Source organism: Alternaria alternata, assembly GCF_001642055.1.
Source record: "Alternaria alternata strain SRC1lrK2f unplaced genomic scaffold CC77scaffold_18, whole genome shotgun sequence".
Taxonomy (NCBI): domain Eukaryota; kingdom Fungi; phylum Ascomycota; class Dothideomycetes; order Pleosporales; family Pleosporaceae; genus Alternaria; species Alternaria alternata.
In genome coordinates, this window is record NW_017306207.1 from 109,917 (window position 1) to 137,404 (window position 27,488).

The 27,488-nt window shown below is 52.5% G+C and overlaps 11 protein-coding genes across 11 annotated transcripts; 6 read left to right on the forward strand and 5 right to left on the reverse strand.

The window, feature by feature from the left end:
- Positions 1-628: 628 nt before the first annotated feature.
- On the forward strand, positions 629-1,511 carry CC77DRAFT_942089 (hypothetical protein; the record flags this gene model as incomplete). The annotated part of the gene is made up of 5 exons (XM_018534838.1): positions 629-681; positions 736-801; positions 879-954; positions 1,018-1,234; positions 1,306-1,511. The coding sequence occupies 5 exons, from the start codon at positions 629-631 to the stop codon at positions 1,509-1,511; spliced, it is 618 nt and encodes a 205-aa protein (XP_018382850.1).
- A 696-nt stretch (positions 1,512-2,207) lies between these two features.
- CC77DRAFT_1097278 (hypothetical protein) lies at positions 2,208-2,769 on the forward strand (the record flags this gene model as incomplete). The annotated part of the gene is made up of 3 exons (XM_018529883.1): positions 2,208-2,398; positions 2,447-2,510; positions 2,563-2,769. 3 exons carry the CDS (start codon positions 2,208-2,210, stop codon positions 2,767-2,769), a joined length of 462 nt encoding a protein of 153 aa, XP_018382851.1.
- A 612-nt stretch (positions 2,770-3,381) lies between these two features.
- On the reverse strand, positions 3,382-4,098 carry CC77DRAFT_1064056 (hypothetical protein; the record flags this gene model as incomplete). Its single annotated transcript, XM_018528684.1, has 2 exons — positions 3,382-3,657; positions 3,712-4,098. 2 exons carry the CDS (start codon positions 4,096-4,098, stop codon positions 3,382-3,384), a joined length of 663 nt encoding a protein of 220 aa, XP_018382852.1.
- Positions 4,099-5,794: 1,696 nt separating this feature from the next.
- On the reverse strand, positions 5,795-7,575 carry CC77DRAFT_1022958 (hypothetical protein). The gene is made up of 2 exons (XM_018525578.1): positions 7,264-7,575; positions 5,795-7,212 (listed from the first exon to the last, which is right to left on the reverse strand). Exon 2 carries the CDS (start codon positions 7,199-7,201, stop codon positions 6,224-6,226), a length of 978 nt encoding a protein of 325 aa, XP_018382853.1. The 5' UTR covers positions 7,202-7,212; positions 7,264-7,575; the 3' UTR covers positions 5,795-6,223.
- Positions 7,576-9,151: 1,576 nt separating this feature from the next.
- Positions 9,152-11,219, forward strand: CC77DRAFT_1022959 (formate dehydrogenase). Its single transcript, XM_018525579.1, has 7 exons — positions 9,152-9,214; positions 9,281-9,376; positions 9,512-9,538; positions 9,594-9,769; positions 9,894-10,653; positions 10,713-10,790; positions 10,847-11,219. The coding sequence occupies exons 2-7, from the start codon at positions 9,374-9,376 to the stop codon at positions 10,892-10,894; spliced, it is 1,092 nt and encodes a 363-aa protein (XP_018382854.1). The 5' UTR covers positions 9,152-9,214; positions 9,281-9,373; the 3' UTR covers positions 10,895-11,219.
- Positions 10,897-12,131, reverse strand: CC77DRAFT_1022963 (hypothetical protein). Its single transcript, XM_018525580.1, has 2 exons — positions 11,687-12,131; positions 10,897-11,561 (listed from the first exon to the last, which is right to left on the reverse strand). Exons 1-2 carry the CDS (start codon positions 11,966-11,968, stop codon positions 11,121-11,123), a joined length of 723 nt encoding a protein of 240 aa, XP_018382855.1. The 5' UTR covers positions 11,969-12,131; the 3' UTR covers positions 10,897-11,120.
- On the forward strand, positions 12,032-18,218 carry CC77DRAFT_968819 (cytokinesis protein sepA). The gene is made up of 2 exons (XM_018535778.1): positions 12,032-16,962; positions 17,018-18,218. Exons 1-2 carry the CDS (start codon positions 12,475-12,477, stop codon positions 17,774-17,776), a joined length of 5,247 nt encoding a protein of 1,748 aa, XP_018382856.1. The 5' UTR covers positions 12,032-12,474; the 3' UTR covers positions 17,777-18,218.
- Positions 18,219-18,325: 107 nt separating this feature from the next.
- Positions 18,326-19,644, reverse strand: CC77DRAFT_1022965 (heme peroxidase). The gene is made up of 2 exons (XM_018525581.1): positions 18,951-19,644; positions 18,326-18,897 (listed from the first exon to the last, which is right to left on the reverse strand). Exons 1-2 carry the CDS (start codon positions 19,534-19,536, stop codon positions 18,500-18,502), a joined length of 984 nt encoding a protein of 327 aa, XP_018382857.1. The 5' UTR covers positions 19,537-19,644; the 3' UTR covers positions 18,326-18,499.
- A 947-nt stretch (positions 19,645-20,591) lies between these two features.
- Positions 20,592-21,741, forward strand: CC77DRAFT_1022966 (hypothetical protein). The gene has a single exon (XM_018525582.1). It carries the CDS (start codon positions 21,057-21,059, stop codon positions 21,405-21,407), a length of 351 nt encoding a protein of 116 aa, XP_018382858.1. The 5' UTR covers positions 20,592-21,056; the 3' UTR covers positions 21,408-21,741.
- A 70-nt stretch (positions 21,742-21,811) lies between these two features.
- Positions 21,812-26,232, reverse strand: CC77DRAFT_1022967 (hypothetical protein). The gene is made up of 4 exons (XM_018525583.1): positions 25,919-26,232; positions 25,708-25,868; positions 22,989-25,647; positions 21,812-22,937 (listed from the first exon to the last, which is right to left on the reverse strand). The coding sequence occupies exons 1-4, from the start codon at positions 25,963-25,965 to the stop codon at positions 22,241-22,243; spliced, it is 3,564 nt and encodes a 1,187-aa protein (XP_018382859.1). The 5' UTR covers positions 25,966-26,232; the 3' UTR covers positions 21,812-22,240.
- Positions 26,190-27,406, forward strand: CC77DRAFT_251764 (hypothetical protein). The gene is made up of 2 exons (XM_018530877.1): positions 26,190-26,438; positions 26,492-27,406. The coding sequence occupies exons 1-2, from the start codon at positions 26,413-26,415 to the stop codon at positions 27,270-27,272; spliced, it is 807 nt and encodes a 268-aa protein (XP_018382860.1). The 5' UTR covers positions 26,190-26,412; the 3' UTR covers positions 27,273-27,406.
- Positions 27,407-27,488: the final 82 nt, after the last annotated feature.

The following is a 27,488-nucleotide window of genomic DNA, read 5'->3' on the forward strand; positions in this document are numbered from 1 at the left end:
GAAATGAGCGGGAAGATGTAAGGTTAGCAGTTAGGTATAGTGTATGAGGGGCTTTCAAACTGTTTTCTTTTGCTGGCCAGAACGACGAGGTGCATAGAACGTAGGCCTAGACCATCTTCCTTTCTTCTTCATGATACTATCGAGACTGCATTGGTATGTTGAACTAGAAGTGGAGATTCCGTCCATATCAAGCAAGCTATTCGGAGCCACTGCCGTACTCATGTAGAAGCGGACAGACCCGTCCGGAAAAGGACACCTCGGATGACGGAGTTTGAACATTCAAACCATCTGTTCTTTGAATTCATACACTTGAATGCTTCCAAATAACCTTGCATTGACGGATGATCACCCCCGCACGTACGGCAGCTGTTCCCATTCTGTCACGGTCGTGCGGGTTAACCGGGTGTGGCAGGTCCATCGGCCAATTGTCAGACAAGGATATAGTTCCGCTACAACTCCACCCCTGCGCCGCGGATCGCCCCACGTCATCGATAGGCCAGCCTAGATACGACAATGGGTATTGTTTGCGCAATATATATAGTTGGTCAGATCATGTCTCTCGCATGCTGTTATAGCCCTGCAACTTCCTCCCAGTAGGATTCTTATGTACGAACACAAGTCTGACAATATGGCGGACGAAAAGAAAGAGCAGGCTAAGCGCGTTGCGGCTGAAAACGGCGTGTGAGTATTCTCGTAATGATTTCCAATGATGGAACAATTGCTGATAAGTTGTAGTGTCAACCCTTCAGGTGCGATGATCGCTGCTTTTGCACCAATGTACCTCGCTGCCATACCTGTTACGTGCGTCTGAGTTCCTGAGCCTCATCTCAAGAGCGCAACCACCCAAGTCGAGCTAGAAACTAATCGTTGTCGCGAAGTTCATACCTCACAAAACCAAACAGCGTGATGCAGTCCTTGGTGCACGCTCTCATCAAGTTAATTCCTGGAGTTACTGTACGCCTCCCCCTTTTCCCACTTCAGCTTCTCCCTTCATCTTGTACTGATAATTCTCCTTAGACAACAGCAATAACATCCGGTCGCGCTATTCCCGCACTCTCAGCCATTTACCTATTCTGGACTTTCGGCGCCTCGGGTGCTCTCTCTGCGGCAGGGCAAGCCATGGGACGAGAAGAGGGCCTGGACATTGAGCACTCGAGAAAACATATTCACAAGCTGGATGGGTTGCCGTTGAGGTTGAGAAGTGCGCATTATGCACTCATGGAAAACTTCCCAGGTAAGCTGATGGTTGAAGAAGGCTGTCAAATCCGCCAGTGAAGAGAGTCGCTAACGAAGATTTGATTGTAGCTTTTGCACTCGCTGCTGCTCTTGCACAGGTTCTCGCGCCTCAAGACGCGCAGGTAGTGAATCTGCTGGGATATCACGTTATTGCCAAATTGCTTGTGCATTACCCGTCTTATCTGAGCAATGTAGCTTTACCAAGGACTGCTGCACATGTCACTGCAACGGCGGCACTGATTAACATTTGCTGGAGACTGGCTGCCGGTAACTAGAACGGCATCAGGTACACCGTGACTTTATAGTGCTGGTGTAATACTGAAGACGTCAATCCAAATCCTGCACAGGTCAGTTTTAGAGGAGGTTTCCAGGTACTTGTTACCGAGCAGGAGAGATGCTACGCAGATCGAAGCGAGAACGCAATGTACACATGTCTTGTCCGTCCATCAATATCCCACTATTTACACCCGACCAAGATGTCGCTACTACCATGCAAGACTGCAATGCTGACGCCGTTTTGTCTATGCTAGAAAGCGCTTATTTGCACCATTACCCTCATACTTGAACTCGCTTTCGTAGTAGTCCTGCTCCACGGTATCACCTTCGCCAATGTCTTGCGCGTTCAAATTGTGGCACCACATCTATAAGTGGACCGTTATCTTGCTGGTTTCCCTGTATTAGGGGGAAAAGCGCGCTCTAGGCCACTGTACTCGCCTTACGTGGCAGTCACATGCAGGGAAAGTCGAATCTTGAAGATTCACTGCTGCATCTTGGCAGTTGCTTCGCTTTTGATCACGCACTTTGAGCTTGGCCCGAGTGGTAATCATAGTATATAAGGATAGGTATGCATACGCGCGCCCAAACATGTATCCATATACCTCCGCACAGTTGCAACCGCCACTCGCAGAACCCGTTAGTTCTACGATTTCTTACCTTCTTACTACATATAAATATCACTACCCACTGTAACTATGAGCTTTCTGAAATTCCTCTTCGTCACTGTCCTCGCTCTTGCCACGGCGATCGCAGCTCCTAGCCCGCACATCGGCATGGTAAACAACGACGATGTCCGTGATGTCGGCGCGGTTTACTCTCAGCCGGGGTACGCTTCGAAGCCCGAGTTTCTCCTCATGGACAAGAAGATCCCTAAGTGCAATCCGCTGTACGCAACGCTGCCAATTCTCACATGATAGTCACTGACGCGTCATAGTGACGATAACAATATCTGGTCTATCATGATATGCGTCGAATCCATCGAGTGCGACTTCTGGAAAGTGCGTCATATCCATGGGAGTATACTCCAGTAAGTAGGCTGACAAGTGACAGGACACTGGCTGCGGATCGACATCAGGTGAGCAAGCCGTCTTCACGGTCGGCTGCGGCGATGTCCATGATGTCCCTCCTGCTCTAGCTAGCAAATACGGTTCCTACACCTGCCATTCTGTTGATCCAAACGCTCCCGGATTTCACGGCGCTGTTAAGCTCGAGACTACCCCTCACGATCCCAACAACGACCTTTCAGGTCAGGTATGAACTCACGTTCTTCCTAGATACATGTATGCTCTATTGATTCTCTGAAAAAAAGTATCTTTATCTTGGCTAAAAGTTCAACATCGATGCCACGGAACTATGAGCCTGACTTGTTCAGTTCCGTCGGGGTTGCAAGACTGGTCGGACAACATGCGATGGGCTTATCTCTGGAAACATCTCTGAAGGCCTATGTGATAACCATATGTAAGACTGGAGCTAGGCGCAGTATTGGTGTAGACTTGAGAGCGTGTACGATCGGATCTTTGAATTAATGTCTAATATAAGAACACATCTTATCCACTCCTATGCTAGACACTTGGAATCCAGAACTTGCAGTCACCTCACAAGCTCCGGCGTTAGGGTTGCAACGTACTGATCTAAAACAGCTGCAATGTGATATTACAATGCAGACATCCGTGCTACTGCCGCGTTTCAAGTTGATCGACTACAGGGTATAATCAGTATCTGCTGCCAATCAAAAGTAACGCATCACGAGACATAGAGCTAGTTGACGCAACATATCCATGTAGCAGATAAGGATACCTACGAATTGGACTTGAAAGCTTAACACTTCCGCTGATAAAGTCCGCCATTGATCGCATAGTCTTGACTCCGCTACGCCTTCGACTTCTTGCCCAACAATGTTATCTGTGAGCCCTCACTAATGTGTACCCTTGGACCCGGTATATCGCTCGCCTTTTCCCTTTTAGGCAGACCATCAAGTTTCTTCCACATGAGCTGTAGTTGAATGTGCCCTGGCGTGATGCCCAGTTGCTGTGACCCCCAGCGAAACTGCCATAGTGAAAGGGATTCATTGGCGGTAGGGATGCGCTTGGCGTCGTAGAAGCATGCTATATCGCCGAAGCAGAGGAAAACGTATGGAAATCCTGTCTATATACGTATCAGCGAAGTTTTTCAATGCGGCGAACTGGAATTGACACGTACTATTGTGTATAGCTCATCATAGATGTCAACGTTGCGCTCTCCACAGTTCCACGCGAAATCACCTTTCCCGTAGTGACTATCGACATTCTCTTCCTGGCTATCGTCTTGGAACGTGCAGTTTCCATTTTGAGTGCTGAGTGTATAAGGATAGTCATCTAGACGCTTGAACACACCGCATTCCTTAGCACTGCCGCTGTCGTAGACAAATTTCCCGTGTGCATCTAGACACCCCACACTAGACTCTGGGGTTGCCGTCTGCCAGTTGTCAGAGGCTAGGACGTAAATGTGGCCAATACCAGTGAAATCTGTTTGCTGAATGCCAGCATACGTAGGGAGAGCGAAGGAGGCGACAAAAAGAAGAAGCGTAGTCGGTATGTTGGCAAACATGATACGAAGGGGTTGACTCAGGTTCCGAGAGAAGAAAGACGAAATGTAAGCTTTCTGTCGGTAGTATCGTAGCGAAATGAAATCTACTCTAGAGAGAGGAAGTACCCAGACTTTTTATATTGATCGGCCGTCGCACAGCTCATACGCAGCAAGCCGCGCTTTCCAACAATGAATTAACCCTGCAAAATCACCACGCCGCCTCACTACGATCAGAAACTGATATCGTAGGTGGAGAGGAGGCATGCCCTTGCGAAGGTTATCCCAAGTATGCTGCACGATAGATTAATCTCCTCAGAAAACCAATTTCGGATCCCCTCCTCGTGATGACGGGTACAGTCTCGCTTCCCAAGTTGAGGAACACGAACCCCAAATACCTCGGTGGTGTCAAATGAACAGGAAGACGCTACTCGATCAGCACACGGCGTGACCTTGTACTTAATATCAAACGTTGGGCCTTAAAAGCACGAGAGTTTGTGCGTATGCAGCATTGTGCTAAGAGCCGAGGCGTGGTGCAAGTGTGCACAGGTCTACCAGGGCGGATGCGCCATGTGCCAAATCCCTTGAAACATGGCGAATCATCACCCAGTAGAGATATTAAGAACTAAGAGATCAGGCATTGACCGGCCTCGGGGCTTGTTTCGTTTAGCCAGAAGTGCCGCTGTAGATATGTCACACATGTAAGCGAAGAGTGGTGGGGAGAAGAGTACTCAAAGATCAAAGCGGAAGGAGGGTTGAGCACCCATTTAGCCGAGGCGCTAGTCGAGAGTTGGACCTGGTTGTCGCTCACAACATCGACCCGTTGTACTACTACATGAAATCAGAAGACGGAGCCTTTCAGTTTGCTTTGTTTACGAATTTGCAGAACACAGTATCTGCGTGATCTGAGTGTAAGAATGGTCAAAATGTAAACACATACATGAGCGGTGAAGTTAGTACCTAGGTAGGCAAGCAGGACGATAAGATGACATATTTGACGCCATTAAGCTGTATGTCTCTCCTTGACCATTTCTTAGAAGTTTTCGAAGTTCGGTACATATCTCTCCTTACACCACGACACCAAAGTCCGACATGATGAACGAACGCTGGCCGCTCCTGTCGATCTCCCGCGACATACGTGCAAGCTCACGCGCCATCTCCGCTGACCCCAGCTTAGCGCTTTCGGCAGCATTACACATCACCCATGAAGTCCGGAATAGCGCCATATCCCGGAAGACTCAGAGCTATTTCTAGTAAACGGACTTGCAGTCGACCGAGCTGGTCTACACTTCCACCACCCCAACTAGAGAATCTTGGAAGTAGCGCATATAACCCTTTTCGCGCCTAAATTGTTTCCCACGAAGAGATCGTTCTACTTCAGCCCGCCACCATGCAGCCATCGCACGTACAAGTTCTGCCGTTACCTGTTTCCGCCGCCACACGAGCCACGGTATACATGATCGAAAGTACTCTATTGGTGGACTCAGCGTTTACTCAGAACATCACCGGATTGTTGCTGTCTTCATAGTGCGTTGATGCGCCACCATTGCTGCGCCTTCCCCTCAAGCTTAGTAGATATCATGTTCTTTATCAATCTAGTAATACAGACGAGTTCCGTCACGTCACTTCAGAGGCACTTAGACCGGAGGATCCTCTAGGTGGTCTCCATTAGGACAGCGCAGTAGCCGGGCAAATGCATGCACGAGTAACACAATAAGCGTTTGGTGGATTGTATATACATAAACTAGGAGTTGGTTGTCAATTGTTTACGGATATGTTACCATTCAGAGTGAGGAACTATTGCAATATGCTGGGATAGATTCACCGAGGTTGAATACCATGGATATCCGCTAGCTCGTTCATTCGGCAAGTGCTTTCTAGTATGATTTGTATAGCTTCGTGCATACATAGCACTGCTTCCAGTGTTGACGCAGTGTGCGTGAATGTAGATGAAAGAGTTGACTCCGGACCAGTTGTTAGAACCGTTCCACCTTGTAGCTCAGCACCAGCAAGATATCGAAACATGTCAAGCTCTACGCCTCTGGTCGATGTGAAACACACGGACTGGAGGAATTTCTAGAATTCCACAACTGTGTTCTTCAAACGATGACCGGGCCATGCGCGTTCTGGGGCGATGTTTGTAGGACGGTCAAAGATAGACCATAGCTCCGGATATCAGGTGGGCGCCGCACTGGGCTCGGCTTTCTCCAAAGGCTTTGTGTCGAACACACTTCAGACAAAGACCCTGTACTGCGTTGTAGATCTTGTCGAGCTCATATACAAGGTTTCTCTTCGTACAACTAACAGCCCCACAGATACAGAGATTTTGATAGCTTGCACATCGCTTGCTGTCGGCAGGAAAGGCAGCTTCGCCAACGTTTTCAAGCTTAGACTTGATAGCCGGCACCGAGTGATCGTGTGTAGGCCATATGCCGCATTTCTTGAGGCTGTGGAGAAACATGCAGGTGGACCGCTGGGATGCACTGCATCTCTCTTTCCCGGTGACAATCGAACCAAATGCCTTGTTGATTTCCTGCCGATATGCCATTTGACCAAGCAGTATACACTGGTACACAGTCCAGGGTAGAAACTCTTGGCCAGCCATAGCTTTAACGATACTGAACGTTGTTGATTGATCGCGTATTAAGCTCTGAGAAACTCTGGAGAACTCTCCGGACAGATCAAGCAGATGTGTAGCAAGAAACAATTTCTCGAAATCTTGAGCTGCAGGCATCTCGAGTAATGCAGCAACCCATATTATAGCACACGCACGGACTACACCGACACAATCGTACTTGTTACACACGAGCGCAGGTTTGAACAAGTCTATGGCGGTGAGCGTGGTCGGAAGTTGCGACGTCTGCATGTGTCCGATCTTGCAGATCATGGTGATACACTCAGGATCGTCGTCCGAAAGCGGGACTGTACGTGGCGAAGCCGGAGAAAGACTCTGACCCTCGGAGAAGCGACCGTCGAACATGGTGGCAAAGACTGGCGAAGCAAGGCTGAGAACCACGGATGAGACAAGAACATTGCGTACTCCATCTCCGACTCCGACTTTGCCTAGTTGAAGTATGACATCGCCCTTCGTGGCGATAACTTCTGCATTGCCTCCGGCTGGCGACATTGCAATACAATCTGGCTTGATGTTAGGTCACGGCACAGTTGTTTTGACCGGCGGTTACTCACCTTCGTAATTGCGCTTCCTTGAAGTAGCCAGCGTGCTAACTTTTCTCCCTCTGGAGACGGTGATTGAGAAGATTACTAAAGTTGAAGGCTCAATTGCGAGAATAAGAGTCGTGTTGAAGAGTTCACTATAAAGATCATGACTGGTGGAAGAAGGTTGCAATCTGAGGTATAAACCGAAGCTTATACTTACCTCCGCTCATCCCGACTCACTTTCACCTTCACCTTCATCCAGTGGAATTCTGTATGGAAGTACAGTTTTAATTGCTGTGCATCAAGTGGCATCATCGGATGTGTTCAGAAATCTTTTCGGTCATCAACTTGTACGGTACGTCTATTGGAAAACTTTGGATCTTCGAGTTCAGTAACGCGAGATCAGTACCTAGGTACTTCTTCCGCCTACCTGCCGTCGTGCGAAATACAACTCTAAGACGAGTGTAAGATCCATCGCGCACTCGACGTCACCGTACGTTGCTCGAGGGATTGCGCAACTTTCAGGTGGTGTCGCAAAATCGCAAGTTGTTCCGCCCCCACCTTGCCGCCGTCAAAAGTCCCACCAGGAGTGTCGACGCGGTAGCACCGTGGTGTGTACCTAGGTATCGTACCGTCTCTTGAGCTACGATGGGCTTAGGTGACTGCAAAGATGGCCGTATGACAGATGGCAAAAGTTACTTCAGGCTTTAATTGTTATGAAGGTGACCGAGCAGAGACAAAGGGGAAAGCTGTGCGATAGACACGGTAATGAGAGATCGACTTGACAGCCGGGATATACCTCCTTGAAATGTCAGCCAGAGAGCACACTGATGCCATCGGAACTCCCAGCTACATCGGGAGAAGGGATGCGTAGTCCTGTGTGTCTGGTCTCTGTCGAAATGGTGGGGTCGTTGGAACCTTGAAAGGTGGGACTGCATAGATACCGAAACGCGAACTTCACGCGCGCTCAGCCGGCGAGTTTCGGCCGAGAGATAAGAACGATCTCCAGCCCATCACCGTTTATACCGAGACATATCCCCCTGCGCCGACCGTAGCCCTGCTTTCCAGCGAGTTTCGTCAGTAGCAACGGCGACATCTCGCATCCGCAGACTGCGAGGTTGAACCGCTACTGCTCCGCATCTCTTGCGATGCCGCGGACAAAGTACAAAGCGGCATCTAGATTGCTCGGATGCAAGCCCACTTGACCTTTGAATTTGCCATCGCTGGCACTACTCCTGAGATGTGTTGTAGGTGTGTCGTGCGAGCCCACACTTCTGCCTCAATATGCTTTTTCCTATGTGTAGATCGGAAGCTGAGATCTAGCAACAGCCCTATGGATAGGTGTCCACGGGTAGAAGCAATCCTCCACCATCGTGAACATGCCTCAAACAGTCACATTGTCAGCCGTGTAGTTCATATCGATCCTTCCGCAATCCCGAATTGAAGCTATTCGGAGGCTCTCCTGATAGGGATTTAGCGTACGCGCTGTTGGACCCCCAGCCCCAGGCCTCGATTTACGTACATTCTTGCTGGTTTGGGTCAAACAATCAGACGCTAGTGGAGACCCACGCCCAAAGACTACGCTACGGGCTTCTCGGCGAAGCTTCGTGAGTATCAAACGGGTAAGCAGCTGGCAGAGCTCCCCTGGCGCGTATTGAAGCTGGTTCGCGCCATTGGACGCGACCCCGCACTATCAGCGATGCGAAGTAATTCCAAACATGACCGTCACACCCGCAGACGGCCACGAACCACTTGTCTGTGTGGGAATGTGGCATCACCAAGTGGGGACGGCCGACATCGTCAGCCTGATGACCCAGGGACCAGAGTCTCAATAGAGTATGAGAGAAATCTGCGGGTACTCGGCGGTTTATAAAAGCCCCTCACGAACCCCTCAATTGCTCTCACACCAACATCCTCTTGTGCATCCGGTCTTACTACCGACTTCTCTACTATACATCGACGTCACTTCGGCCCGCAAAAGGTATACCGACCCACGCACCCCTCACTTCCCCCCTGCTGGGACGATAGGCTGACATCCTTGCGTCAGGAATACGTACCATTCGTTGTACCTTTGCCGGTTTCTACTATATATCTCTCCTTCGGAGCCTCAATTGTTCTCTTGTCAGTTCAATAAGTCAAAATGGTATTTCTCCGCTCAGCTTCTCGCCTTGCGCGCCCTGCCTCCTCCCTCCTCAGCGCACGCGCCGGACCACGATTGACTTCGTCGCTCCGACAACCAAATGCATTCAGAACGCTGACCGCGACGGCTTCACAACAGGGAAAAGTTCTTCTCGTCCTCTACGATGTAAGTGACCATTGAGTTCCGATGGCGCATCCGACACATCTAACATACGCGTTAGGGTGGCATCCACGCCGAGCAGGAGCCTCAGCTTCTCGGAACCACCGAGAACGAGCTAGGTATCAGGAAGTGGATTGAAGAGCAAGGCCACGAGCTCGTCACCACCTCCAACAAGGAGGGTGAGAACTCCGAGTTCGACAAGCACCTTGTCGACGCAGAGGTCATCATCACGACACCGTACGTCAAGCCTACCCCGCAATGCCGCTAAGGGCCCCACAAGCACGCGTCAAGCCTCAAGCGGAAGCGCTAACGCTGCCAACACCATCCGAGCGAACATCAGCTAACAGATCGCGATCTACAGTTTCCACCCAGGTTACCTTACCGCCGAGCGTCTGGCCAAGGCTAAGAACCTGAAGCTTGCCGTTACTGCTGGTATTGGATCTGACCACGTCGACCTCAATGCCGCGAACAAGACCAACGGCGGCATCACCGTCGCCGAGGTTACTGGCTCCAACGTCGTCTCCGTCGCCGAGCACGTCGTCATGACCATCCTGACCCTCGTCCGCAACTTCGTCCCCGCCCACGAGCAGATCGCCAAGGGTGAGTGGAACGTCGCTGAGGTCGCCAAGAACGAGTACGATCTCGAGAACAAGGTTGTCGGTACCGTCGCTGTTGGCCGTATCGGTGAGCGTGTGCTCCGCCGTCTCAAGCCCTTCGACTGCAAGGAGCTCCTTTACTTCGACTACCAGCCTCTGTCCCCCGAGAAGGAGAAGGAGATTGGCTGCCGTCGTGTTGAGAACCTCGAGGAGATGTTGGCTCAGTGCGATGTTGTCACCATCAACTGCCCTCTCCACGAGAAGACCCGCGGTCTCTTCAACAAGGACCTCATCTCCAAGATGAAGAAGGGCTCATGGTTGGTTAACACCGCCCGTGGTGCCATTGTCGTCAAGGAGGACGTTGCCCAGGCTCTCAAGGACGGCCACCTCCGTGGATACGGTGGTGATGTCTGGTTCCCCCAGCCCGCACCCAAGGACCACCCGCTCCGCTACGCCCAGAACCCATGGGGCGGCGGCAATGCCATGGTTCCCCACATGTCCGGTACCTCGATCGATGCCCAGAAGGTGAGTTTTACAGCCAAGAACATGTATGTTTTGAGTAGCAGTACTAACATAAATTACAGCGCTACGCCGACGGCACCAAGGCTATCCTCGACGAGTACTTCTCCGGCCGCGAGAACTACAGGCCCGAGGACTTGATTGTAAGAGCTCTCCCTGTACAGACTGCATATGGGACATGCACTGACTTTGCACTTAGGTCCACAAGGGAGACTACGCCACCAAGGCGTACGGTCAGCGCAAGTAGAAGAAGCAGCCTTCTTTCTCAACTTGGTGTCCTTTTTGAGCGATTTCGCACGAATTTCCTTGGTACTTGTTGGGCGCTGGATGGGTATTCCCGCCTACCTATGTATATGAATATATCCCACTTGAACTCCAATTCCCAATATCCTGAAGTCTAAATTACGCCGGTGATGTGATGCATACGCAAGTGATCAAATTGAAGGTAAACGATGTGAAGGGTATTATGCAGATCATCGGTGTCGCGATAGGGACCGCCGCCTCTCGTCTTCGTGCTCATCCTCGCTGTCATCCTTGAAGCCTTCCTCTAGCTCACGCCCCAAGCGCCTCTCTTCCTCCATTATGCTCCTGCGTTGCTCTAGTGCTTCCCTTCTCCGCTCGTCGATGGGGTCAAAGCCAACCATGCCCTCTCCCTCCTCGTCGTCAAACAAATCGTCGTCATGCTGCCCGCTCCCATCTACAAGACCTCTCTGTCTGACCCAGGTGGAGGGCGCGAAGAGGTTGTAGAGAGCATCGGAGAGATTGGTCCGCCAAGATGTAGGGAAGTCGGTCACAGTCGCGGGCATGGGCAGGTACTGGCTATAACGGCTTCGATGGCGGCGTACAAAGGGCAGGATGATGAAGGCTAGGAGGACATAGAGAATGGCAGCGAGGAACAGCGGTACGAGGATGGTCTGTCGGGGCATCGTCAGCCTCCACATGGGGTATTGGGGGTGTGTGCTCTGGGGGTCGCATCAAGACCCACTGTTGCGCTCACCGCCCGCAAGCTTCATGTACGTGACAGCTGTCAATCACTCACTTTGAGGAAATGGGTAAAGCCGGCCATGGCTGTGGATGCATGTGCTAGTGAGGGTGCGTGAACTGGCGGAGCGCGTCGTTTTGATCGCCTAGGGCTGACGCGAGGCTGGGGGCTGGGGCTACGGGCAGCACGGGCAGCACAGGCAGTGTGGGTAGCAGGTGGTGGTGTTGAGACGCACTGCGCCAGACGTGTCGGGACTCTCGGTGTCGTGCCTGCTGCGCCACAAGACAAGAAGTTAGTCAGGAGGAGACGTGGTGAGGGCGCGGCTACGAGCGAGTTCATGGGCTGGCAGATGGCGCCACTACACGGACGTGCGCACGTCTCAGGAGAACGTCGGAGCCAATGCGGACGCGGCTGAGACGAGTTCGCATGCTGGGAAGCCCGCTCTGGTGGCCCTGTCTGGCTGTAACGTCGAGACCTCTCGGTGACGGCTCAAGTGCAGCATGGCCGTGTCCTGTCTCCTGCTATACCTCTCCCTGGGATACTGACCGGCGGCAGTCACACGGGCGGCGCTAGTTAATCAGCAACTTCCCGCAACTCACCTGCAGCCGCATTGTGCAGCACCACCGCGCTCTCCAGGAATTGCTTCTACTCCCTCCAGACTCACCACCCCCAGCCCCGCACGCCCGTTTCAAGAGTAGAGATAGCCGTTGGCAATTTCGCCCTCGCCCACGCCCGCCGTCACTGCGAAGCGAGACGGCGCTGCTTCAGGAAGGAGGGGAACGGGGGACACGTCGGGCGGCGCGCTCCCAGGGCGGCAGCATTGGGCATAGACTCTCGTTATAGGCATGGACAGCAAGGGTCGGCAATCTTCCGCCGGCAAGTTCTTCGGACGACGCCTGCACAAAGACAAGGACAAGCACGCCAGCGACGCGAAGCACACCACCACCTCCTCGACCGACAGCCCCCCGGGCAGCTCTCATGGCTCGCTCTCGTCACGCCATTCACACAGACACTCCATCGGCGGCGCTTCGATAGACCAGCGGCCCGTGTCCATGACCGCCGAGGGCATCTTCGCGCGAGCTGGCCCCGTATCATCCATCGACCCCCCGCGCGACGACGCCTCCAAGACCGGCGAACCGCTGCCACACCATCTCAACAAGGGCGGCGGCGACTTCCATCAGTACCCCGTTTTCAACGCCTCCCCAATGCCCCAGAACGGCTACTCCAACCCCGGGCCGCCGCGCCCACCGCCGCACTCGCTCGGCACCACCATCGCCTCGAGCAACCCCGGCGACCGCGGTGTGTCGATGCAGCAGTGGGGTGCCCGTGGCAGCAGCAGAGATGGCAACTACTCCTACTATGCCGGCACCGACTCGTCCAACAACACGCGCACCTCGTCGGACCAGGCGAGCATCTACAGCAACGACTCCAAGACGCGCGGCAGCAACATCTTCTACCCCCAGAACCCATCCCAGACAACCATCTCCTCCATAGGCCTCGATGCCGGCAGTCTCCTCCCCACCGCCGTATCTACGCCACGCGACTCGCACCGCCATCTGCTGCACATGAACTCCTCGTCGCCGTCCGCGTCGCAGACCTCGTTCAACCAAAATACGCTTAGCATACAAAGACCGCCAGACCATGTCGTGGAAAAAGAGTTTATGAACCTCATGGTGAAGCGAGGATGGAAGAGCTTACCAGAGCAGGCGAGGCGGCAGATGGAGGCCTACAAGATCGACAAGAAGTGGACGCTCGTCTACCAGGACAAGCTTGCCGAGTTCAAGCACGAAGAAAAGAAGCGTCAGACGCAGCGGATAACCTACGGCGGCCCCGGTGGAGGTGGCCAGGACATCCTCATGCGCGCAGAAGAGGAGGGCTCGCCCGAGTGGTATGTCAAGAAGGTCATGGACAACTCGATATCTATAAAACAGATGTCGAGTCTGGAGATCAGTCTGAGAACGCAGCCTATTGCTTGGGTCAGGGGCTTCATCGAGGCGCAGGGTCAGATTGCCCTCACGAATGTATTGGCCAAGATCAACCGCAGAAAGGGAACGGGGCCTGCACCTCCGCCCAGCGTCATGGCGCAAAAGGCGGAAAATGATGTGGAACGCGAATACGAAATCATCAAGTGCTTAAAGGCATTGATGAACAACAAGTACGGTGCCGACAACGCTCTCAACCATCCGTCCATCATACAGGCGTTGTGTGGCTCTTTGATCTCTTCGCGCCTCAACACACGAAAACTTGTCTCAGATGTCTTGACCTTTTTGTGCCATTGGGGCAACGGAAGTGGACATGAGAAAGTACTGCAGGCACTTGACAACCTCAAATCACAATACGGTGAAAGCAGTCGATTCGATGCATGGATGCGCATCGTCGAAGTCACGGTCGATGGCCGTGGTAAGATGGGCTCCATGGTTGGCGCTTCAGACGAAGTGCGTAGTGGAGGTATCGGCGTAGAGAACCTCCTCATGGAATATGCCATTGCAACCCTCTTCCTGATCAATATGGTTGTGGATGCCCCTGAACGCGACCTGCAGCTCAGGATGCATGTACGAGCCCAGTTCACAGCATGTGGCATCAAGCGCATCTTCAACAAGATGGAAGGCTTCCAGTACGATGTCATCGACAAGCAGATTGAGCACTACCTGGACAACGAAGCTGTTGACTATGAGGATTTCCTTCAGAAGGAGAACAGCTCCATGATCGACAGCGTTGAAGGCGAGACCAAGGATCTCAACGACCCCGTTCAGATAGCAGATGCCATCATGAGCAAGATTAATGGCAGCCGCGCCCAAGACTACTTCACGTCGGCCATGCAACACTTGCTACTGATGCGCGACACTGAAAGCGAGGATCGATTGCGAATGTTCCAATTGGTCGACCAAATGCTGAGCTACGTGGCTATGGACCGCCGACTGCCAGACATGGACCTCAAGCAAAGTCTGAATTTCACTGTACAGTCTCTGCTTGACAAACTCTACACAGATTCCGAGGCTCGGCAGGTACGCGATGAAGCAGTCGAAGCGCGACAGATTGCAGACTCGGCCATTGCGGAACGCGATGAGATGAAAGCGCAGCTAGAGCTGGGTGCAGATGGCTTAGTTTCTAAGCTGCAGAAACAGCTAGCAGAGCAAGAACGTATCATCGAGCTCCGTGGAAGGCAGGTAGAGCAGATGAAGTCAGAACTCGCAGAAATGCAGAGAATACGAGCTCAAGAGCTGCAACGTAACGAACTCGAGACGCGTGAACTATACTTGATGCTTAGAGATGCTCAAGATGTCGCAGCGTCAGCAGCGAAGAAGTCCGGCAAAGATGGACTCGGTGCCACGGATCCTGCTCAAATGCAGGGCATCATGGACCGCGAAAGGCTCATGAACAGACTGGAGATCCAACTGCAGCGAGCCAGGACACAGGCGACGCTCGAAGGCAAGACCCTACAGATGCAGCCCAGTGAGAAGCTCCGCGAACTGCGAGAGAAGATGGAGGGCGATATGCCTGGTATGACTGAACAAGGCTATGGCGGCCTCGAATCGAGCTCCTTCGGATCAGTCCGGGCCAAGAGTGGTGTCCCACGCAGAAAGCCCCTCCCTGGTCTTCCTGGTCAGATTGGTGAGGATACTGAGATGTCAGAGATGGATGATGATGATGTTGTCATCGAGAAGCCCCGTCTCGTACAGATGCACAAGCCAAAGCTCAGTTCTTCGACAGCCAATGCTCTCATGGCAGATATCACTTCGAACGTCAAGCGATACGACGACTCTGATGCGGAAGGTGATGGCGTTACTACAGGACCATCACATCCCAGCCTCGAATCCGACTCACCAAAGACACCCGCTGATGGTGAAGCACCCAAAGCCGCTGTACCCCCACCTCCACCTCCACCCCCGCCTCCAGGCGCTCTTGGATTTTCTGCCAACATACCACCTCCGCCACCTATGCCTGGAACTGCTGGTCCCCCGCCCCCGCCACCACCGCCGCCACCACCTGGCAAACTTGGTTTCAAGCCTGGAATTCCTGCTCCGCCCCCCATGCCTGGAGATGGCAGCATGCCACCTCCGCCACCGCCGCCACCAATGCCAGGTGCCAAACGTCCTGGATTCATGCCTAAAGCACCTGGGTTCGGCGCTGCACAACAGTTTGCTCTCTCTGGACCGCGGCCCAAGAAGAAGCTCAAGGCTCTTCATTGGGACAAGGTCGACCAGCCCACTACCACTGTTTGGGCTACACGTGGTCTAACTTCGGAAGAAAAGGAGGAGAAGTACCAGGAGTTGGCTAGGAAGGGTGTACTAGAGGAAGTCGAGAAGCTGTTCTTGGCAAAGGAGATCAAGGCGATCGGCAAGAAATCTGGCAAGAAGGATGACAAGAAGCAGATCATCTCTCGTGACCTCATGCACAACTTCCAGATCAGCATGGCCAAGTTCTCATCGTACGGAGTTGAGGATATCGTAAGAATGATCATCCACTGCGACACCAAGATCCTGGACGACCCTGTCACTATGGAGTTCCTGCAAAAGAACGACTTCTGCGACATCCCTGACAATACCGCCAAGCTCATGGCACCATACTCGAAGGACTGGACTGGACCTAATGCTAGCGAAAGCAAACGCGAACAGGACCCGAACGAACTTACAAGAGAAGATCAAATATATCTTCTTACTGCTTACGAGCTGCACCATTACTGGAAGAGCAGGATGAGGGCGCTCGCGTTGACTCGTACGTACGAAACCGAGTACGATGAGATTTCGAACAAGCTGTTGGAAATCTCAAGGGTTTCCGAGAGTCTGCGCGATTCTTCAAGCTTGATCAGTGTTCTCGGTCTCATCTTGGACATTGGTAACTTCATGAACGACGCCAATAAGCAAGCCAGTGGTTTCAAGCTCTCCACGCTATCGCGTCTAGGTATGCTCAAGGATGACAGGAATGAATCCACATTCGCCGACGTTGTCGAAAGAATTGTGCGCAACCAATACTCTGGATGGGAAGGTTTCACCGACGAGATTGGCGGCGTCATAACAGCGCAGAAGATCAACGTTGAGCAACTGCAGACCGATGCCAAGAAGTACATCGACAACATCAAGAATGTCCAGATGTCGCTTGACTCTGGTAACCTGTCTGACCCAACCAAATTCCATCCAGAAGATAAGGTTGCCATTGTTGTGCAAAGGAACATGAAGGAGGCCAGAAGGAAGGCGGAGCAGATGCAGGTCTTCCTTGAGGATATGCAGAAGAGTTACGACGACATCATGGCGTTCTACGGCGAGGATCCAACTGACGACAGTGCGAGGAGGGATTTCTTCGCGAAGTTGGCCAACTTCGTTCAGGAATGGAAGGTCAGCCATTACCAGACCCTTATTTCAAATGTTTTGTTTGCTAACTCGGCTGTAGAAATCCAAAGAGAAGAATACCACACTCGAAGAACAACACCGCCGCAACGAGATTTCCATGCGTCGCAAACAAGCACAGACTGTGAACCCTCTCTCACCCAATGCCCTGTCTTCAGACTCCGACGCGCCCAAATCTCCAGCTTCCACCGGCGCCATGGACGACTTGCTCCAGAAGCTGCGTGCTGCAAAGCCCGAAGCAAGAGACCAACGCGATCGCCGTCGTCGCGCTCGCTTAAAGGACAGGCACCAGGTACGCGTGGCTAGTGGCCAGAAGATTCCGGAAATTGGCGTCAACATGGAGGACGGGGGAGAGGGTGCCGAAGGAGAAGATGAGAAGAGCAAGCTGCTCAGCCCCGCAAGTGAGACTGCGGAGAGCGAGGCCAGTAGCACTGTTGGCCCTGCTGCTGGCGCTGTCGGTACCGCTGAAGCAGACATCGCAGATCGTGCAGCTGCCATGTTGGAAGGTCTACAGTCAGGCACTGGCTTGAACAAAGACGGTTCGCTTTCCGTTAGGCGAAGAAGAGAGAGCGCCGACACTGAAAGACAACGGAGGAGGAATCGACGCAATCAAGCTACTTCGGCCAAGAGCGAAGACGGGGGCATTCTAAGTCCCACGGCCATACCCGAAGAAGGCGATAGCATCGTCGACCAAGAAGGCGAGGAGTCAAGGGATCCGACAACACCAGTCACTGTCGTCCACCCACCAAGTCCAGAACAAAAGGGAAGGGACCTACCCACGCCACCGCCGGAGGAAGGTTAAGCAGTCCATGTTGATAGCAAAACACTGTCACCCTATGTTCAGTGGCTTGTGCTGCTACTACTGCCGTTGTGGAGAGAAAGAAAGGGGAAGAGACCAGTTGGTGATAATTTCGCGATAGTACATTTTCGACTTCGATACCCGATCGCCTTTTCTTTTTTACACGTCATGGTATTTATAAAGTTTTTAACTTTACTTTTGGCTTTACCTTGCCAATCGTTTCTCATTTGTTTGTATTGTACCACAATCTGGAGGGTCTTAATGCATCGCTTGCGCAGTGTGATGTCGCTGGCGTCTTTTTCGTTGTGTTGGATGGTGAATAGGCATGTTTGGATGAGAGTACGGAAGGCCGGATGGATGGGGTTATGGGTTAGATATCCTTAGGGGAGAAACGGTAAGGTATAAGAATTATGTCGACAGATTACATGCTCATTCATCTTTACGTTTTTGTTCTTGCGTCAGTTGCAAAGACTTATTGCATTGATCTTATTTTTCCAGTGCCAATGAAGTGATAAATTCGTGTAGAGTTTTTCCATTATTACTAACACAAAAGTCATGGAGCGTACTACCAGACACCTTTCCCTTCGCTTAAGATAAGATATGACATAAACAAGAAAACATGACTAGCATGTGCCATCAATGAGAGTCGTGAAGTTCCAGCAGGAGATGATGGATAAAGAGATATCGTAACGCCCGAAAATGCCCAGACCATGCATGACGCCCACTCTACCATTTGAGGCGGTCGAAGAGGTTGCTGCTCTTCACATCCCTCTTCTTGCTGCCACCAGGTAGTGCACTGGTGCAGTCGATCAAGTTCGTGTCCTCAACACCGAGCATGCTCATCTTGACCATTGCACCTACGAAGGCCGAATCCCACATGCCCTTGCTGGCGGCAAAGGTGGAGAAGGGGATGGCGGTGAGAGGGTTCTGTGCAATGTTCTTGTCAGACTCGAGCGTGAAGGGAGCCGAGCCACGTTTGGTCTCGGAGTAGTATTTGTTATCCCAGGTACCGACAGTAGAGTCGAGCGCGGCACCGGCTTTGGAAGGGTCTGTGACACGTTGTTTGGCAGCAGTGTGAGCACCGATGAGGGCAGCAAGGTCATAAGGGGAGAAGCCTTTTGATGCTAGAAACGGTGTTAGCTACGTGGATATGACAAGCTGGAAGATGAAGGCTTACCGAAGAGCTTGACTAAGTCTCCTCCTTTAGCGAAGCCGCTGGGTAGAACGCCGAGCGCGTTTGCCTCGCTGGAGTCCTTGCGACCAACTTTGACGGGAATGGTAGGTCCACCAGGGCATGTTTTGACTGCGTGTGCGGCAGCAAACTGGATGAGATCGGCAACACCGACTTTAGTTTGGGAGGCAACATTGGCGAGGTTGCCGCAAAGGCGTTCTAGGCCACGGTTCTCAGTGTTCGAGCACTCTTGTGCGAGGATGAGAGACCCATCACAAGCTCCGTTAAAGCAGTCGTGGAAAGAAGATCGGATAGCAGCACGGGCAGCATCTGTGCACTGCCCGTCTCCGAGGAATTGCTGAGTGAGGGTGGAAGAGATTTGAGTCCAGATGGCAGGACATTCCTGCGCAGGCTCCTTGTTACCACCGAAGAGGCCGCCAAACAGACCAAGGATCCTTCCTATGGTGCGCTTCTCCTGTACCGGTGCTGGCGGTGCTACGATCCACTCCTCTTCTCGGATGGTGTAATTGGAGTAGGCCTGGACTGTGCTGGCAGCCGCAAGACCAGAGATGAGAACGTTACGAATATACATTATGTATGTGAAGAGAAGATAGTAAACCTATCGAATGGAGGACTGATAGGATTATGAGAAGATAGGGCAGGCAAGATGTGCTAAGAAGCGAAAGAGCGAATGACTGTGTCGACCTGAGATGATAGTAGTAAGAGAGCGATGAACTTCTGTCTTTATACATTGCTACATGTTTCTGAAGACTGGTAAGAATAGTAGCCACGACTCATGCTTACGCTTAGCACGGCGTGAGCAGATGCCTCTCGAACCCTGATTCCCATGGGTAAGCGTTGGAGAGAGCGCTGGAATAGACGTGACAGGCCGCTAAGGCGATGGTGAGAAAGACCCACCGCTACTGTTTGGGAAGGACGGATAAACGCCACGACGTGACCGGTAGAATAGATCGTACTTGAAGCATGACAGGTAGTAGTGAACTTGCCAATGACCTTCGAACTTGGAGTGTAGCTTCAAGCAATCTAGCTCACGCGATACGCTGCATATACTCGGGCTCAGCCATTTACATTCCCACTAGTTAATGCAGTGTGGCATTCGCGTGGTGAATTAGCCTTAGAACGATGACAGTCGTGCAAGGATACCGGCACTGTATTTTCCCGAATCAAGTCGATAATGCTTTTCAATGGCGAATTTTCCGATGCGTTCTTAGTGGTATCGCATTAACAAACAGACCGTTGGTTTGGAAAGTGATACCCCCTTACGTCGAAACGAAAGTTTTCTAAAGAAAGATGTGGGGATGCTGTTTATTGTTTCAAGACGGCTTCAGACTAGCGAGCGTGGAGGAGCTGCAGTGCCGATAAACGAGGATCAACACGGCCCCGCAGTTTGGACCATGGACGCCGTACGTTTGAGGCGCATGGCAAGGCTTGAGCCTTACCGGGCGAGGGTTAGAGTATGGAAATGGTTTATCGTGGGCTAACCTTAGCGACTCGAAACCAGGCATCTGCAAAGCTAGTATGTGTCGCGCATGCTCGCTTCGCCTTCCCCACGCAAGTGTGCAACCAAATACTAACATGGCAGCAAACCCTACTGCAAGACCTCAAAAGAGGTATGCGGAAGATCGCGGCCACCGGGCGAGGCAGATGGCGAAATCTGTTGGTGTGCGCTCTACTGGGCTTCTTATGGAAGAGGGTCTTCGGTACTTCTCCGAAGCTCTAGTGCAGGGTCCTTTTCGTATCTTGTCAACTGTTACAGATGTGATTTGAATGCCCTAGCCAATGATCGTGAACGCAATCATCGGCTTCATGTTTGACGACGCAATAGCGCTGATAGTGTTGCGGACATGTATGTCGGAGACCCGAAAGTGGAAATCCCTATAAGCATAGTCCAAGAGGGCGGTCCCTTTAGCGAAACCTTTCTCGCCGAGTTGAACCCTTGCAATTTCATGACCCACCAACCTCGCGAACTCTACTGCGGATGCGACTGAAGCTCTCTGGACCGGTGCTGGATATCGTGGATGGAACGAAAAGCTTAGAGCCGTTGACCGAGATGGCGCAACCGACGTACCGCATATCCATTCGTTCGCGCTAATGGCAGCAGTGGGAATGTTGCCAGCACTATTGCCACGAGGTCGCGGACACAGAACGCGGTGTTTGAACGCCACTCAAGAATCCGCCCTCGTCGCACACAAGGCGAGACCGGCATCCACGCGCAATCTTCCATCACTGAGACGAATGCCACATCCTGTGCTTGGCTGTGCATTCCTCCCCGAGCCCTTTTGTATCACACTGCCGAATTGCTCAATCAGAATTCGGAACGAGCGAACAGGTGTCGTGACGGAGTTGGATGATATTGTCGGACAGCATAATCGTGATGCATTGCGACGCGCCTACGATACCGATGGGGTGGCATGTGTCTGTTATCGCAAGAAAGAGCGATGAGATGAGGGACGCAGCAAAAGCAGCAGCATCTCTGTGACGGCATTAGTGCTGACAATGCAAGCTATCGCAACACTCTTTCGTGGATGTCGACAAGCATGTAAGATTGCACAGTCAGACGAGGAAATTCCAACAAAATGTTTAGATCGCATCTCAACATCCTCCAAAGCCCTAGAGGTTCTCGCTACGCGAAGTCGCGTGACTTCGTGTCAACTGTGTAGGTGCGGCCCTCAATCATACCACAACACATCCAGGACCATCAATAGATACTACGAGCAATCAGACGCAGCGTCGTGCAAAAGGTAACGATACTGGATCAACTATGAGGGGGACTGTCGAACTGCAGGCACAACACGGCACTAGTGCTTTATGATGCACCTCCGTACATAAACTTGGGATTCAGTAGTAAGCAAACGGTATGACTATGGCCAGATTACCGATGAGCCGGCTTGGAAGCATCGTGACTGCCGCCCGTTGCCGGTGGTGTGCTAGGATGCTCCTGCAGGATCAAATTACTTACGAGCTGAAATCAATGTCCGTTCGGCGCCCGTGGGTCGCGTGACTTCGTTGGAAGAAACGTCCGTAAGGAGGAAGATAACAAGATGGCAAAGAGCGGGATTGAGACTGAACGGACAGCAAACGTAAGGAACGAGTGATATAGGGAGCGTTTCATAGAGATCTCATAACGACTGCCCCGCCTGGGACGAAGGTCTACCTGGCTTTCCTAAACAATCATGCAAAAGTCCATCCAAAACACCCTCGCAATGCACAGATACCATGCCTTGTACCAAAGAAAGCTGTCAAAACGCAAGTAACGCCAATCAAACCATGCCTGACTACATCCACTTCCCACCAAAAACACGTTTAATGTCCGCGAACTTGACCGGCTTAACGAGATACATGTCCACACCCGCCTCCTGTGCATCCTTTTGGTCCTGCGCACTTGCAAGCCCAGTGAGTGCCACGATATTCGACCTTGGTAATCCGTTTTTGCTCTCAAATTGACGAATGTGGCGTGTACTCGTCAGCCCGTCCATAACGGGCATACTCAAATCCATCAATATGAAGTCAAAAGGACGAGCTGGTGGGGAAGAGGATGTGGCTTCTGATTTGAACGTCTCGAATGCTTCGAAGCCGTTGGTCGCTTCGACGTAACGCAGATTTTGTCGCTTGGCGAAAACGACGAGCAGCTTCAAGTTGATGGCGTTATCGTCTACAAGGAGGACTCGTGGATTGAAGTATTCACCACCATCGCTTGGGGTGGGACTCAAAGGAGTCGTGGTGGTTGGGAAAGGGCGCGGTGGCGGTGGGGACGGGCCTCCAATTACATTGCTGGCTTGTCGCGTCGTGATATCTTGTGGAAACATGTCGCTGAGACTCCGCTGAGATAGAACGCGAGGCGGGGCGAGGGACTGGAATTCAGGCTGTACTAGAGAGGAGCTCATTGATCGACTAATAGATGGCTCATTGTTGTGTTGTGAGGCACGCTTCTGACAAGATAGAAGTGATCGGGCAAGCTTTCGAGGTCCACATCTATCGAAACTGTTAGTAAAGCGGCGCAAAGGGTTACTGCAAGAAACTTACGGCTGCGTAACTATTTCTATGAGCCAGCCAAGTGCCTCGACCTGCCTCGCGAGCTGGGTCTCCACGGCGGCCTTCTCCGACGTATCTGTGCAGACGCAAACCACTCCCAATGGTGACTTGTTAGCACGACTAGAGTTCGAGTTCTGCATTAACTGATAGAGAGAGGGGGAGTCAATGAGCAGGAAGTCGATATTGTTGACCGATATGTCAGTGCTCGAGCGCTTCGATGCAACAATCTTCATGTCAAAGTTCTTGCAAGCGTTTTCCATGGACTCTTTGGTCTTGAGTCCCCGTTCGCCACCTTGTGTGTCAGTCATGTCGCACACAATGGAGACAGACGTGCTCTTTAACTCCTGAGGTGCTCTAACGAGGGCAAGATCTTGCTGTGCGTTCTCCTTGGATCCAATTGGCAGACGTATGCCAATCTTGATGACAGTGCCGACGTTGTGGGTACTCCTCACTTCAATCTCGCCCTTCAAGGATTCTATGATTTGCTTGACGATTGAAAGACCCAATCCGGTACCAGAGCTGAAGGGATCCTCTTGGCTGAATGGGGAAAACAATTTCGTTCGCTGGTATTCCTGTGACATTCCTCTGCCGGAGTCTTCAACACTAAGAGACAAGTCTATGAAGTTGGCGGAGCTTTTGTGTTGTAGCATCTTGATCGCGATATAACCAGAATCCGTATACTTCAGCGCGTTTCCCAGCAAGTTCATAACGATACGTCGAAGGGCGCCGGGTTGTGATCGCACAATCCAGCTAACGTAGGGGGCTACGATCAAAGAGACGGCAACGGACCCATGGGTATCTCTACCTTCCACGTCGTTGTTGCCATTTTCGCCTTGCATTGAGCCATTCACAGCTTTGCTCTCAGCCTGATCATAGATGGCTGATCCTCGGACGTGATGAGTCTTCCTGAATGTATGACCGGCGCACACAGTGTCGCAGACCTCCTCGACCAATTGCGCTAGATCGAAGTCAGAGGTAACGCCAAGGATCGAATTGTCAGCAGGCTGTCTCTTGTTTCGCCCCAGGCTTCGCTTGTTCTGGCCAGTGGCCTTTTGCAGCTTGTTGATTTTTGCGTAATCAAGCACGTGGTCGATTGTGTCAAGCAGCGTTTTGCCACATGTCTCGATGGAAGAAACCAGAGACTCCTGATATGCCGATGCCACTGTTTCGCGTAGAAACTCTACAGAGCCGAGAATGCCATGAAGTGGCGAACGCAGCTCATGCGATATGGAAGCAATGAAGGTAGTCTTGGCACGGTCCGCCTTCTGCGCATTTAATCGAGCTACTTCACTGGTCACCGAATTGCCGAACGCTTGCAGATATGGCAGCTCGTTGTCTGGGCTCATCAGTCGTCCAGCTTGGGTCGTCCAGATGAAGCCACCAGCAATCCATCGTTCCGTGGCTGGGCACCAAAGTGGCAGGAATATTAGGCTTCTCACCTTGGGCAAGACTTTGAGGAATTCGGTCGGGATGAATCTTTCTCGCTTTTTGCGCGGCTTCTTAGTGTTAGCGGTAGATCCGTCCATTGTGCGGTCCGACTGCTCAGTCTCGGAGCGTTCTGACTTCTCGTCGGAAGAATTGACGCCGATACCATCCTCGTTGTAGTTGAAAAATTTTCCGTACGGGTACCGATGGATATAGCGTTCCATGGCAGCTTCGTTGAAGCTGAAGTCTGTGTGTACTAAGGCCGCGTTTCCTTCACGCAACGATAACCCTACAACAGGACAAGCCTTGCTATCAGCTCCACTTGCTTCGGGCGCTCCATCGGCAGTGATGGCAGTTTGTTTCTTAGGCCTCCTTGAAGCAGTCGAGTCGCCAGTGTCGGTATTGTGTGTCGCACTCTCGTCGCTACTAGCGGAGCTGCGGTTGTAGTCGTAGAGATGGGTTCTTATCCCAGCGGCCGAAGTGTCGAAGAAGACGACGCCGTCGGCCTCAGTGCTCTGACGAATTATGCGCGCGGCTCTATGGAAGATGCGGGCTGCGTCAGATTCAGCATCGCGCTTGCGCTGGGCCTGTCTAACAGGAAGAGACGTGTTGGAGCCTTCTTGCTCCTCTCCTTCGTCAAGGGCTACCAAGCGCGCGTTCTCAGTCTGTTTCTCCATGGTGGTAGGGCGGTTCCCATCCTCGCGGATATCTTGGACAGAGGAGCACTCGATGAACTGCGTCAAGCCGCGTACCATGCGCTCACCCTTGTTGCGGTCCACACTGTCTTTGGCCAGCTCGAGGTGTTCCATGACGGCAGCGGAAACATCCTGCATGAAGCGCAATTCGCCAGCACTGATGCCCTCCCGGGGCTTCTCGTCAGACACGGCATAGACGCCAATGCGATGACCGGCCTTGGTGACGATGGGTACGCCAGCATAGAACCTCACGCCCGGCTCGCCCTTGACATAGTCCTTGTCGGCAAACCTAGGGTCCAATCTGCAGTCAGGTATGACCATGCATTCGCCTGTGAGCGTGCTCCCATCTTCCTCTTTTGCAGTATACGTCGAGGTGAAGGTGTGGTAGCAGACAGCGTCGGTCTTGGTCAAGATGGCGTTGCCCAGCCACACCTCGTCCTCGGGCTCTTCGGCAACAGGCTTGAACAGCGAGAGAGTGCGTGTAGCCTCGGCAAGAATGTACTGGTGGTGCGAGTCGATCAGCGAGACCACTGAACATGGTGTACGGAGTTAGTGTATGTCTCACATGCAGTTCACACATGGACACTTACTGCAACGGCGAGTGTCTAGACGCAGTGTCGCCAACTGCGCAAAGGCAGTCAGGGAGCGGTCGCGCGACGTCTGAGGCTGGTAGCCCGAGTAGGTCAGGCCTTTGCCAGAACCGTCGGCCGCATCAACCAGGCTCTGTGCATCGAGCCATGGACGATAATATCTAGTGGATCCTTAGCTGCAGTCGAGGAGTGTGTATCGCTCGAGCCAAACCTGTGGAGATCGCGCTCACGTGCTGCTTCGGGCCACGAGTAGCCCATTGTTATCGTATAGTTGCAGGCAGGCTCAACATGTCCTTGCAGAGAGGCACGGCAAAGAATCTATGCCAGGGCAGAGGCACAACGGTGGGGTGTCTTTGACTGGCGGCGGCGACGGGGGCATGTCACGCTCCTCGTGGCTGCCGCTGTCTTCCCTTTTGAGTGCCTTGGTTAACTGCATCGGTGCTAGACGCCTCATATCCTGGCGCCGCGGACCACAGGCAAGTAACGCGTTCCTTTTTGGCCCGTGGCGCCCTGGGCATGGGAATGTGAGGACTATGCGATCGAGATGAGCCTGCGTTTATCAAAGCATGACGTGGGCATCGCTTCATTCGCTAGCCGACCTCCTAGCCACATGCTGGACAATTGCCGATCTCCCGCCCTGCAGCCGATGCCCAGCGCAACAAATCTTCGAGACAACAACTTCTTCGACAATTCCACGACGACGCCATGTTTGAAGTGCCGGATGCGAAGCGGTGGGTCGACTCGCTAGTGTCCCTGTTGTCCGCATACTGACCTTTAGGGTTAGGGTTCGCCGCGACGAGCTGCACTCTCCCACATCATCGCCGCGCTCCTCGCCGGATCCAGACCTCGAACAGCTCCTGCGGTCCAGAATACAAAACGAATTCACCTACACCATCGCCACCACCGACGATCATGTCGATGATACCAACGATATCGCGCAAAGCGACCAGGATGAGACAGAGTTGCGTCTCTTCGCTGCGCCCGCAAATGCCGCTCCACAGTCGCATAAGATCCGAATTTCATCTCCAGACGCCGATAGCGGAGAGCCAGGACTGGTTTTGAAGAAACCACGGAGCTATTATTTCGCCGACGAACCCACAAGCGAGGCCGAGGAAGAGTTCAGAGCGGCGGCCATAGAGGGAAGGAGCGTCCTGGAGCTGTCGCAGCAGCCATGGCCTGGTTGCGCCTTGCCGTGGAAGGTACGCAAGATATCACCGGCTGGCATGAGTAGAGAGGTGCTGGTTGGCCATCCTCCCATGCTGGTCCTTGTCCAAGACAAGGCAAACAAGCGCATAAGAAAGGGCAAGAAGTCCCGCATAGCCATTAGAAAGAAGTTACAGGAAGCAAAGGAGAAGGAAAGCGAAGCAGCACGTCTTGCACGGGAGAAGGAGGAAGCCAAGCGCGAGAAGAACACACGGAGGAATCGAGAGAAGAAGCTCAAGCAGAAGGCAAAGCAGCAGGCCAAGAGGGCAGCAGATGGCGCTCCTGAAAGCGCCGCAGATGGGATGGATGGTGTGGAAACTACGGCGACTGAGAGCCAACCTGTCGGTGGGGAGTCGACATGAGGCGCGTCAAGGACACCATCACTGTTTCGCCAGCCCCACAGTCAAAGCAGCATCAGATGCAATAGCACGCTGGTCGCAAGCAATAGCCACTCGATTGGACGGGTACCAGGATGGTGCGAGTGATGCACGTATTTCACTCGTAGCCACAAGGCTACCTTTACCTCTGTCTAATTCACGCTAGCAAACTACTGCAATCGTCGACTATATCTACTCTGT